The sequence below is a fragment of the Leptodactylus fuscus genome, chromosome 3 (assembly GCF_031893055.1).
Source record: "Leptodactylus fuscus isolate aLepFus1 chromosome 3, aLepFus1.hap2, whole genome shotgun sequence".
Taxonomy (NCBI): Eukaryota; Metazoa; Chordata; class Amphibia; order Anura; family Leptodactylidae; genus Leptodactylus; species Leptodactylus fuscus.
In genome coordinates, this window is record NC_134267.1 from 107,920,211 (window position 1) to 107,933,860 (window position 13,650).

Here is a 13,650-nt window from a genome sequence, read left to right on the forward strand (position 1 = left end):
GCTCACTTTAAAGTGCCAAGGAAAACTTCAGGGGGTAATATGAATATAAATATCACCGTAAATACAGCATAGAGATGGATATTTGTATAAAGACCATTGATCCTGCTGCTGTAAATGGCCTGTGGCACTTAGACAGATGGACGACAGCAGGGACAAGGAAATATGTCGACTGAAATATAAAGGTAGGGACGTAAAAATGGGTACTGTCTGATGTTCTAATTTACTGACCAAGTGGAGTGAAACATATTGTATAGACAAACTGCTGAAATAAAAAATGAAGCATTGTAACATTTACGGATGGTAATAAAACTAGCTAAAAATAAAACATTTCCACCATTTATCTATGGGTAGGTTCTTAAGGTCTATATTACCAGCTGCTGATAGAACATGACCGTCTGCATGCAGTATTTAAAAATGTCATACTATTTAACTATACAGTATATATATATATATATATATATATATATATATATATACACATATATATACATACATATACTGTATATTTACACACAGTATGTTAAATGATATATGAATTTATACATGAGTTTGAGTTTGTAAAATTTTGGATACTGCTAGAGGCCTAGACAAGGCAGGAAAGTGATATCATACACTATAAACAAAGATAAAGTTAACACTCCATGGTTTCTGGATCAAGGGGCTGTAGTCCATCTATTCCTGGAGATGGACTAATATCTGTGATATATCTGTCAATTGACTTCCATACATTGTAGTTGCCATAAAGCACACACTGTATGAACAATATAGGAATCAGAACAAAATTCTTTGGAAAAAAAAAAAAAAAAAAGAATTGCCCCAAGTTTTTAAAACAAAACAAACATTATTTTGAACAACAGGGTTTCTTACAGGATTTCTCATAGCTGTTCCCATGGCTTGTTTTTTTTGTAGAAACATATTCAGCATTGTATCCCGAGGACCTACTTTTTCTAATTGAATTGAAACAAATGCTTCAGGAAGTCTGGAATAAACGTACAATGAAACAAACATTAGGTCTTTTTACAGAAAATATTATGATGTCATCACTCTACAGCAAAATACCGCTTCCCATTGCGTTCGATAGTCCGTTCAGAGGGATCCCCATGCGGACTCCCCCAAACGGATTACCAACGCAGATGTGGACGAGGCCTTATATTGATCTACTATTTCCCAGCTTCCTTTGCCTTTCTGCAATTTTGGGCAGTACAAACTCATATACATGTTCCCTTCACGCTATATAATTGTACTTCTTGCAGCACTGTGAGTTGCAGATTTGGGATGCATATTGTTACAAATGCACTAAATGTCTATATATTGGGGAGTGATTTACTTTGTTGCCGGAGGTCAATAGACCATAATCACAGTCACAATTGTAATTTTTTTTGGAGTTTTACCTGTAAGATGAGGTGAAATAGAACCAAAATAATAGTGGGAAAGGGTTTGCAGTTTATATTGTGGCCATAACCAAGGGAAACAACATATATACACAGAATGTGGCCGGTATAGAATGTCTCTAAAATCATGAAAATTGGAAAAAGAAAGGAATTTAAATAAACTCAGTATTTTATATACTAGACAAATTGAGATTTCCATCCCATATTCCAAAAAGATATACTGATAGGGAAAAAATGTACATTGTGAGCTCTATGTAGGGCTCACAATCTACATTTTAAAAAAAATAGACAAATTGAGCTCATATACATGAGATGGGAATACATCACAGCATAGTAGAAAGGGAATGACATCAGCATTGACCAATACATCATATAATTGGAACCCATACAGTAGAGTGACATAACATACACAATAACATGTACATGCTTAGTCAGAGCTATCGTGATCCAGGTTCTTCTATGGTCGTACATATAGGTATGAAATCCTTACATAGTGCTATAAAGATTTTATATATATTGTTAGGGTCTGGGGTTGCTAGGTGGGGTGGCATAGACACATAAGTCCAGTTTCTTCAGTCCAAAACAAAGGTAGAGTTTATTTTCACTCAAAAAGGTAGTGCAGCAACAAAAGGAAACAATACAAAAATAAATCCCTGCCCGGCTAGGCTCTAAGTAAACATAGAATAGGTTACCTCACCTAGAATCACAGAAATCAAACAGCCAGTTGAATAATTCAGGACACAGCTCCAAAAATATTACCTCTCCGTCAGTTCTCCAGCCAAGCTCTGCCCAAGTGTTACTGCTGGAGCAACTTCTTAAGCCTCCTTGACGAGGAGACTCCGTAGATGAGTCGCTGCCGGAACATCCCCAAAGTGTGGACTGGAGGGGGGTGGAATGACAGGTCCCACTACCAATCCTACCTGTCATTCCTAAAAATCAGCCCAGTACTGAGCATTTACCAAAATGCTCAGCAGACGAAAGTTGTCTGCTGAGAACAAACATTCCTGGAGTTTTCTCATCTCACCCACCTGAGTAGTCTGGGTGAGATGTACACCCCCTCCATTACCTGACCAGCCATCGGCGTACAATATATACACACCTATATACACTCACCGGCCACTTTATTAGGTACACCTGTCCAACTGCTCGTTAACACTTAATTTCTAATCAGCCAATCGCATGGCGGCAACTCAGTGCATTTAGGCATATAGACATGGTCAAGACAATCTCCTGCAGTTCAAACCGAGCATCAGTATGGGGAAGAAAGGTGATTTGAGTGCCTTTGAACGTGGCATGGTTGTTGGTGCCAGAAGGGCTGGTCTGAGTATTTCAGAAACTGCTGATCTACTGGGATTTTCACGCACAACCATCTCTAGGGTTTACAGAGAATGGTCCGAAAAAGAAAAAACATCCAGTGACCGGCAGTTCTGTGGGCGAAAATGCGTTGTTGATGCCAGAGGTCAGAGGAGAATGGTTTGAGCTGATAGAAAGGCAACAGTGACTCAAATAGCCACCCGTTACAACCAAGGTAGCCAGAAGAGCATCTCTGAACGCACAGTACGTCGAACTTTGAGGCAGATGGGCTACAGCAGCAGAAGACCATACCGGGTGCCACTCCTTTCAGCTAAGAACAGGAAACTGAGGCTACAATTTGCACAAGCTCATCGAAATTGGACAATTGAAGATTGGAAAAACGTTGCCTGGTCTGATGAGTCTCGATTTCTGCTGCGACATTCGGATGGTAGGGTCAGAATTTGGCGTCAACAACATGAAAGCATGGATCCATCCTGCCTTGTATCAACGGTTCAGGCTGGTGGTGGTGGTGTCATGGTGTGGGGAATATTTTCTTGGCACTCTTTGGGCCCCTTGGTACCAATTGAGCATCGTTGCAACGCCAAAGCCTACCTGAGTATTGTTGCTGACCATGTCCATCCCTTTATGACCACAATGTACCCAAGATCTGATGGCTACTTTCAGCAGGATAATGCGCCATGTCATAAAGCTGGAATCATCTCAGACTGGTTTCTTGAACTTGACAATGAGTTCACTGTACTCCAATGGCCTCCACAGTCACCAGATCTCAATCCAATAGAGCATCTTTGGGATGTGGTGGAACGGGAGATTCGCATCATGGATGTGCAGCCGGCAAATCTGCGGCAACTGTGTGATGCCATCATGTCAATATGGACCAAAATCTCTGAGGAATGCTTCCAGCACCTTGTTGAATCTATGCCACGAAGAATTGAGGCAGTTCTGAAGGCAAAAGGGGGTCCAACCCGTTACTAGCATGATGTACCTAATAAAGTGGCCGGTGAGTGTGTATATATATATATATATATATATATATATATATATATATATATATATATATATATATATATACTAGCTGGTACCCGCGACTTCGTCTGCGGTGATTGTAGAAGTGGGTATAGACAGGCATGGGGTAAGGTTTTCGTACTGTGTATAAGGTATGGGATATGAAATGTAAGTTTGTATCTTGTTTTTGCTGTAATTCAGAGAATACGTGAGACTTTTGTGTTGAAGTTAAGTTGTATTTGAGCTGCTATACGGTGTTGTGAGAAACTTTACATAGTGACTTTGGGACAGAAGTATTTGAAGTTAACCCTTTCCCGTCGATGGCATTTTTTGATTTTCGTTTTTGACTCCCCTCCTTCTAAACCCCATAACTTTTTTTATTTCTCCGCTCCCAGAGTCATATGAGGTCTTAATTTTTCCTGGGACAAATTTTTCTTCATGATGCCACCATTATTTATTCTATATAATGTACTGGGAAGCAGGGAAAAAATTCTGAATGGGGTGGATTTGACGAAAAAATGCATTTCTGCGACTTTCTTACGGGCTTTGGTTTTACAGCGTTCACTGTGCAACCAAAATGACATGTCCCCTGTATTCTGTGTTTCGTTACAATGCTGGGGATACCAAATTTATATGGTTTTATTTACATTTTGACCCCTTAAAAAAATCCAAAACTGTGTTAAAAAATATTTTTTTGAAAAGATGTCATATTCCGACAGCCGTAACTTTTTTATACGTCCGTGTACGGGGATGTATAGGGCGTTTTTTTTTTTTTGTGGGGTCGGGTGTACTTTTTAGTTCTACCATTTTCGGGAAATTTTATTGCTTTGATCACTTTTTATTCAAATTTTTATCAGAATCAAAACAGTGAAAAAACGGCGGTTTGGCACTTTTGACCATTTTTCCCGCTACGGCGTTTACCGAACAGGAAAAATATTTGTATAGCTTTGTAGAGCGGGCGCTTTCGGACGCGGGGATACCTAACATGTATGTGTTTTACAGTATTTAACTATTTTTATATGTGTTCTAGGGAAAGGGGGGGGGGGTGATTTGAATTTTTAATCCTTTTTATTTGTTTTTATATTTTTTTTTTACTTTTTTAAAACTTTTTTTTGCATTTATTAGACTTCCTAGGGGTATTGACATGGGTGGGCGGTGTCGCGGATTGTCAGAGCGGTGGGGGTCGGCAAACATGGCTGCTCTGGAGGGTTAAAGAGAGCCTCCTGCAGTATCGTTAAGGTGAGGGGCAAAGTGGTAAAGTATATGTATATGTGATTGTGTGGGGTTAGGGGCTAGGCTGTAGAGGGCAATATGAATTTTGGGGCTTACTATGGTCCAAAGTGTGTGAGATTGCAGAGATGGTGGTGTGAGTTTGGGTTTTGTGGGGGTCCTGGCACAAACGTATGTGCGCTATTGTGACGAAAAGTAGCCTATTGCGCAATCGGGTGTATTAACTATGTTTGTGGAAACTTTCAGCCAAATCGGTCGAGCGGGTTTTGCGTGATTGACTAACAAACATCCAAACACACAAACCCACAAACATCCAAACTCACAAACTTTCACATTTATAATATTAATAGGATATATATACACACACCACAATGCTGTGCTCTACATCTCGTATGTGATGGAACAATGACATTTTTAAAATGCATATTGATATTGCTGGATATATCATAGGAGCTCAACGTTAATATCAGTACCTTTTCCATGACTGCTGTGTCCGTATTGGAATCTTAGAATGAGGTACTGGAGAAATGAATGTCTGACTTTCAACTACTGACCAAGATGTAGAACTTCTTTCACTTGTAGAGGAGCTAAACTGGCGCTGTACTGATAATTCTCCTTCCTAAAAAAAAATGCAAGAAGGTATGGAGAGGTAAGGCTGTCTGTATGGTAAAACATTACAAATGTCCTCAACCATGTATTATGTGGGAAAGAAGCTACATGAAGACATATCACAATAATATCTCTAGACTTATAGACAGTGTAAACCCATTGCCATACAAAATGTGCCACATCTGGGGCCACACGGTAGCTCAGTGGTTAGCACTGCAGCCTTGCAGCACTGGGGTCCTGGTATTCAAATACCGCCAAGGCCAAAAAGCCATCTGCAAGGAGTTTGTTTGTTCTCGTTTTGCATGGATTTCCATCCCATATTCCACAAAGACATACTGATAGGGGGAAAAAAATTTACATTGTGAGCTCTATGTGTGGCTCACAATCTACATAAAAAAAAAAATGCCACATCTGTATGCATAACCATACTTAACAATATGGTATCAGTATTTAAATGAAGTGACACGTTCAGTAAGATATTACACATGTAATGTACAGTATGTAGGTTTTTATAGATTCTTTAGAAAGCATTTTTCTGAAACATATTTGTGAATGTAATATATACGGTAATAAAGTAGGATGGCTAACCTTCATATCCAGAGAGCTCCAGGATGACATATAACAGAATGAGGCCAGTTGACTGGCAGATAGAAGGGCATTCTTCTGGCTTACTTGACAGGCAAGCACCACCTGCATATTCTCTGCTCCACATTTATTGAGTAACTTGGAAGGAAATACAAAGATGAACTGAAGTAAAGTAAAACAATCCTGCTAATCCCTGCACAGTAAGTTACCATTATATCACAGAGCATAGTAAGACATTTCAGGGCTCGTTCACATCTGCGCCCGTTCTCCGTACTTGAGGTTTCCGTTTCCTGCCTAAAACAGAGGCAGGAGACGGAAACCTGCAGGAGACTTTCTCACCCATTCATTTGAATGGGTGAGAAAGCTGTCCGGCCGTGCGCGGCAGTGAGCGTTTTGCGCTCTCCGCCGCGAAACCGGGTTTTATAATCCGGACACAGAGTCGGACATGCAGTACTCTGTGTCCGGATAAAAAAAATCCGGTTTCGCGGCGGAGAGCCTAAAACGCTCACCGCCGCTCACGGCCGGACCCGGTCTATGGTTTCCGTCTTCTGGCATGCAGAAGACGGAAACCATAGAACGGAGACCAGAACGCAGGTGTGAACCTAACGTTACAGAGCGTCCTCTGACAACGACATTCTTATAATAATCTGTATGAGCTGCTGCCAGTAGAGTATTAAGATGAAGTTTACAATGTGTATAATTACAAAGCTTACCCTGGAATATTGTTTATCAGAGATTGTGTGGCATGATGTGACATGTCCCTCACCGTCAGTGCTCAGCTTAATCCCCTACAAAACTACAGGCCTCACAAGGTGGGATTTAGAGCAATGACCGCAAGACAAGATGAAGCTTCTCCCTGCCCCCTTGACTACTTATGTTAAATTTGCAAATGCCAGTCTAAGGTTTTCAAAGCTTATAACCTTGACTTTTCAGAGAAAGCTTACTGAGATTATTGAAGAAAGGTCTTTGCCTGATGCTACACACATTGGGACCAGTTTAGGGCGAAAAAAAAGTGACAGCACAGTCCAATTTATTGCCATGTATGCATTGATCCAGCTTTACAGTCCAATGAATTGCTTTCTTATGTAGTAACTGGATGGATCTCACCATGGCATCGTGTAAAGAATCCTGTTCAGGTAGAGACACATTTGGTGTCACAAACATCAGGTGTTTCCAGTATTACATATGTCCAGGGAAAAAGGGCAGTCCCAGAAATGTCCCTGTACAATGTGCCCAATTAACTCCTTATTCTTCCAGACATGGACATGTCTTTCTTAAATGCAGGGGAAATCAACGGTAGACATCATGGTGACCAGCATTCACTGGCTAACACTGCTTAGTTAGACAGCATCTTCACCACATTGTGTCTTTGTAAGACACTCGGCAGGACATGCCATAGAATCACGTTAGATAATCAGAATAGTGAATTGTTTGATTGATTTGATTCTCCACCATTTTCCAGAAAAAAAAAGATGCAAGATTCAGAAATGTGTTAGAATTAGAGATGAGCGAACAGTGTTCTATCGAACACATGTTCGATCGGATATCAGGGTGTTCGCCATGTTCGAATCGAATCGAACACCACGTGGTAAAGTGCGCCAAAATTCGATTCCCCTCCCACCTTCCCTGGCGCCTTTTTTGCACCAATAACAGCGCAGGGGAGGTGGGACAGGAACTACGACACTGGGGGCATTGAAAAAAATTGGAAAAAGTCATTGGCTGCCGAAATCAGGTGACCTCCATTTTAGACGAATAGTGGATTTCAAATCCGGGTCATATGAGAATGTGAACTTTGTGACTATGAGACAGGGATAGCTGTACAGGCAGGGATAGCTAGGGATAACCTTTATTTAGGGGGGAATGTTATTAAAAATAACTTTTTGGGGCTCTATCGGGTGTGTAATTGTGATTTTTGTGAGATAAACTTTTTCCCATAGGGATGCATTGGCCAGCGCTGATTGGCCGAATTCCGTACTCTGGCCAATCAGTGCTGGCCAATGCATTCTATTAGCTTGATGAAGCAGAGTGTGCACAAGGGTTCAAGCGCACCCTCGGCTCTGATGTAGCAGAGCCGAGGCTGCACAAGGGTTCAAGCGCACCCTCGGCTCTGATGTAGGAGAGCCGAGGGTGCACTTGAACCCTTGTGCACCCTCAGCTCTGCTACATCAGAGCCGAGGGTGCGCTTGAACCCTTGTGCACACTCTGCTTCATCAAGCTAATAGAATGCATTGGCCAGCGCTGATTGGCCAATGTATTCTATTAGCCTGATGAAGTAGAGCTGAATGTGTGTGCTAAGCACACACATTCAGCTCTACTTCATCGGGCTAATAGAATGCATTGGCCAGCGCTGATTGGCCAGAGTACGGAACTCGACCAATCAGCGCTGGCTCTGCTGGAGGAGGCGGAGTCTAAGATCGCTCCACACCAGTCTCCATTCAGGTCCGACCTTAGACTCCGCCTCCTCCGGCAGAGCCAGCGCTGATTGGCCGAAGGCTGGCCAATGCATTCCTATGCGAATGCAGAGACTTAGCAGTGCTGAGTCAGTTTTGCTCAACTACACATCTGATGCACACTCGGCACTGCTACATCAGATGTAGCAATCTGATGTAGCAGAGCCGAGGGTGCACTAGAACCCCTGTGCAAACTCAGTTCACGCTAATAGAATGCATTGGCCAGCGCTGATTGGCCAATGCATTCTATTAGCCCGATGAAGTAGAGCTGAATGTGTGTGCTAAGCACACACATTCAGCACTGCTTCATCAAGCCAATACAATGCATTAGCCAGTGCTGATTGGCCAGAGTACGGAATTCGGCCAATCAGCGCTGGCTCTGCTGGAGGAGGCGGAGTCTAAGGTCGGACCTGAATGGAGACTGGTGTGGAGCGATCTTAGACTCCGCCTCCTCCAGCAGAGCCAGCGCTGATTGGTCGAGTTCCGTACTCTGGCCAATCAGCGCTGGCCAATGCATTCTATTAGCCCGATGAAGTAGAGCTGAATGTGTGTGCTTAGCACACACATTCAGCTCTACTTCATCAGGCTAATAGAATACATTGGCCAATCAGCGCTGGCCAATGCATTCTATTAGCTTGATGAAGCAGAGTGTGCACAAGGGTTCAAGCGCACCCTCGGCTCTGATGTAGCAGAGCTGAGGGTGCACAAGGGTTCAAGTGCACCCTCGGCTCTCCTACATCAGAGCCGAGGGTGCGCTTGAACCCTTGTGCACACTCTGCTTCATCAAGCTAATAGAATGCATTGGCCAGCACTGATTGGCCAGAGTACGGAATTCGGCCAATCAGCGCTGGCCAATGCATTCTATTAGCCCGATGAAGTAGAGCTGAATGTGTGTGCTAAGCACACACATTCAGCACTGCTTCATCACGCCAATACAATGCATTAGCCAGTGCTGATTGGCCAGAGTACGGAATTCGGCCAATCAGCGCTGGCTCTGCTGGAGGAGGCGGAGTCTAAGATCGCTCCACACCAGTCTCCATTCAGGTCCGACCTTAGACTCCGCCTCCTCCAGCAGAGCCAGCGCTGATTGGTCGAGTTCCGTACTCTGGCCAATCAGCGCTGGCCAATGCATTCTATTAGCCCGATGAAGTAGAGCTGAATGTGTGTGCTTAGCACACACATTCAGCTCTACTTCATCGGGCTAATAGAATGCATTGGCCAGCGCTGATTGGCCGAATTCCGTACTCTGGCCAATCAGCACTGGCTAATGCATTGTATTGGCTTGATGAAGCAGTGCTGAATGTGTGTGCTTAGCACACACATTCAGCTCTACTTCATCGGGCTAATAGAATGCATTGGCCAATCAGCGCTGGCCAATGCATTCTATTAGCGTGAACTGAGTTTGCACAGGGGTTCTAGTGCACCCTCGGCTCTGCTACATCAGATTGCTACATCTGATGTAGCAGTGCCGAGTGTGCATCAGATGTGTAGTTGAGCAAAACTGACTCAGCACTGCTAAGTCTGCATTCGCATAGGAATGCATTGGCCAGCCTTCGGCCAATCAGCGCTGGCTCTGCCGGAGGAGGCGGAGTCTAAGGTCGGACCTGAATGGAGACTGGTGTGGAGCGACCTTAGACTCCGCCTCCTCCAGCAGAGCCAGCGCTGATTGGCCGAATTCCGTACTCTGGCCAATCAGCACTGGCTAATGCATTGTATTGGCTTGATGAAGCAGTGCTGAATGTGTGTGCTTAGCACACACATTCAGCTCTACTTCATCGGGCTAATAGAATGCATTGGCCAATCAGCGCTGGCCAATGCATTCTATTAGCGTGAACTGAGTTTGCACAGGGGTTCTAGTGCACCCTCGGCTCTGCTACATCAGATTGCTACATCTGATGTAGCAGTGCCGAGTGTGCATCAGATGTGTAGTTGAGCAAAACTGACTCAGCACTGCTAAGTCTGCATTCGCATAGGAATGCATTGGCCAGCCTTCGGCCAATCAGCGCTGGCTCTGCCGGAGGAGGCGGAGTCTAAGGTCGGACCTGAATGGAGACTGGTGTGGAGCGACCTTAGACTCCGCCTCCTCCAGCAGAGCCAGCGCTGATTGGCCGAATTCCGTACTCTGGCCAATCAGCACTGGCTAATGCATTGTATTGGCTTGATGAAGCAGTGCTGAATGTGTGTGCTTAGCACACACATTCAGCTCTACTTCATCGGGCTAATAGAATGCATTGGCCAGCGCTGATTGGCCGAATTCCGTACTCTGGCCAATCAGCACTGGCTAATGCATTGTATTGGCTTGATGAAGCAGTGCTGAATGTGTGTGCTTAGCACACACATTCAGCTCTACTTCATCGGGCTAATAGAATGCATTGGCCAATCAGCGCTGGCCAATGCATTCTATTAGCGTGAACTGAGTTTGCACAGGGGTTCTAGTGCACCCTCGGCTCTGCTACATCAGATTGCTACATCTGATGTAGCAGTGCCGAGTGTGCATCAGATGTGTAGTTGAGCAAAACTGACTCAGCACTGCTAAGTCTGCATTCGCATAGGAATGCATTGGCCAGCCTTCGGCCAATCAGCGCTGGCTCTGCCGGAGGAGGCGGAGTCTAAGGTCGGACCTGAATGGAGACTGGTGTGGAGCGACCTTAGACTCCGCCTCCTCCAGCAGAGCCAGCGCTGATTGGCCGAATTCCGTACTCTGGCCAATCAGCACTGGCTAATGCATTGTATTGGCTTGATGAAGCAGTGCTGAATGTGTGTGCTTAGCACACACATTCAGCTCTACTTCATCGGGCTAATAGAATGCATTGGCCAGCGCTGATTGGCCGAATTCCGTACTCTGGCCAATCAGCACTGGCTAATGCATTGTATTGGCTTGATGAAGCAGTGCTGAATGTGTGTGCTTAGCACACACATTCAGCTCTACTTCATCGGGCTAATAGAATGCATTGGCCAATCAGCGCTGGCCAATGCATTCTATTAGCGTGAACTGAGTTTGCACAGGGGTTCTAGTGCACCCTCGGCTCTGCTACATCAGATTGCTACATCTGATGTAGCAGTGCCGAGTGTGCATCAGATGTGTAGTTGAGCAAAACTGACTCAGCACTGCTAAGTCTGCATTCGCATAGGAATGCATTGGCCAGCCTTCGGCCAATCAGCGCTGGCTCTGCCGGAGGAGGCGGAGTCTAAGGTCGGACCTGAATGGAGACTGGTGTGGAGCTATCTTAGACTCCGCCTCCTCCAGCAGAGCCAGCGCTGATTGGTCGAGTTCCGTACTCTGGCCAATCAGCACTGGCCAATGCATTTCTATGGGGAAAAGTTAGCTTGCGAAAATCGCAAACTGACAGGGATTTCCATGAAATAAAGTGACTTTTATGCCCCCAGACATGCTTCCCCTGCTGTCCCAGTGTCATTCCAGGGTGTTGGTATCATTTCCTGGGGTGTCATAGTGGACTTGGTGACCCTCCAGACACGAATTTGGGTTTCCCCCTTAACGAGTTTATGTTCCCCATAGACTATAATGGGGTTCGAAACCCATTCGAACACTCGAACAGTGAGCGGCTGTTCGAATCGAATTTCGAACCTCGAACATTTTAGTGTTCGCTCATCTCTAGTTAGAATGTGTTCTTATACATTACCAATACATTTAATTATACATTAAAATGGTAATGTCCATATTACAGTTATCATAGTAACTATATTGTGGCCCACTCACCTGTATTATACCTTCTCTTGTCAAAAAAGAGAATTTCCCAATCTGATTGTCATCAACCTCATGAATAGCAAGGAGCTGTGATGATGGTAGGTATCTTAATGGGGAAAAAAATATGAAACCTCATTTACACCAGACATAATATTACATAACAGTGTTTAAGAAAGTACAGTTACAGGCTACCTTAGGTACAGTTGTGCTAAAACGTTTACATACCCCAGCAGATTTTTTTTAGGTTTTTGGTCTTTTTGTCAGAGAATATGAATGACTAGCAGTTACCCGTCTGCGGGTTGGCGGTGGCGTTGAACCGCTTATATGTGTTGTCCCCCCATCTATGCCCCCAGTTCCTTGTCCTCCCCATCTCTTCCCCCTAGTTTCGTGTCCCCCCTTCTCTGCCCCCAGTTTCTTGTCCCCCAACTCTGTCCCCAGTTTTTTGTCCCCCCATCTCTTCCCCCAGTTTCTTGTCTCCGCAGTTTCTTGTTCCTCCATCTCTGGCCCCAGTTTCTTGTCCCCCCCCATCTCTGCCCCCAGTTTCTTGTCCCCCCATCTGTGTCCCCAGTTTCTTGTCCCACCATCTGTGTCACCAGTTTCTTGTCCCCCCCTATCTCTGCCCCCAGTTTCTTGTCCCTCTATCTCTGCCTCCAGTTTCTTGTCCCCCCCATCTCTGCCCCCAGCTTCATGTCCCCCCATCTCTGGCCCCAGTTTCTTGTCCCTCCATCTCTGCCTCCAGCTTCATGTCCCCCTCCTACATCGGCCCCAGTGTAGTAGCACTCACCTTGGCCATGCTCCCTCGCCGCTGCTCTCTCCGCTCACTCAGTGCATATAGTTCTCGGGCTGCTGCCTGTGCGTGTCCTATATGTGGCATAGCGATGCCCCGGCGTCAAGTTGCTATGACGCCGGGCCGCGTTCTGCTGCGACACACACAGGCAGCAGCCCGAGAACTATGTGTACTGAGCGAGCGGAGAGAGCAGCGGGGGAGCATTGCCAAGGTGAGTGCTACTACACTGGGGCCGATGTAGGAGGGGGACATGAAGCTGGGGAATGTGGTTGATCCCTGGGGACACCCCCCTCCCCCTGTATGTGGAGTGTCGGGTGCAGCAGTCTCCTCCGTCCGCGATGTGTGCAGGTGGCCTAGTATAGCTGCGGCTCCGGGACGATGTGGGCTGCCGCCATCTTGTTCACTGTGTCCCTGCTCAATCGGCACGCCCACATTCAGCCCCCAACCTATGGTGCCACAGCCCTGGCTCTATAGCCTGCCATGCACCAATAGGAGGTGCGAGGACAGACCGGCGCTGGCGGAATGCCAGCTTTTACAGCCGAGCCCGGAGGGGTCTTTGGAGGGTCACAGTGGCAA

General features: G+C 45.3%; 1 protein-coding gene across 1 annotated transcript in view; it reads right to left on the reverse strand.

Annotated features, from left to right (window-relative positions):
• Positions 1 to 13,650, reverse strand: part of LOC142198497 (uncharacterized) — a 43,798-nt gene that overhangs the window by 3,560 nt on the left and 26,588 nt on the right. Inside the window, exons 9-10 of the mRNA XM_075269531.1 lie at positions 12,300 to 12,393; positions 6,135 to 6,269 (exon numbers count right to left, since the gene is read on the reverse strand). Of these exons, the coding sequence (XP_075125632.1) occupies positions 6,135 to 6,269; positions 12,300 to 12,393 (229 nt within the window). The remainder of the gene's footprint in view (positions 1 to 6,134; positions 6,270 to 12,299; positions 12,394 to 13,650) is intronic.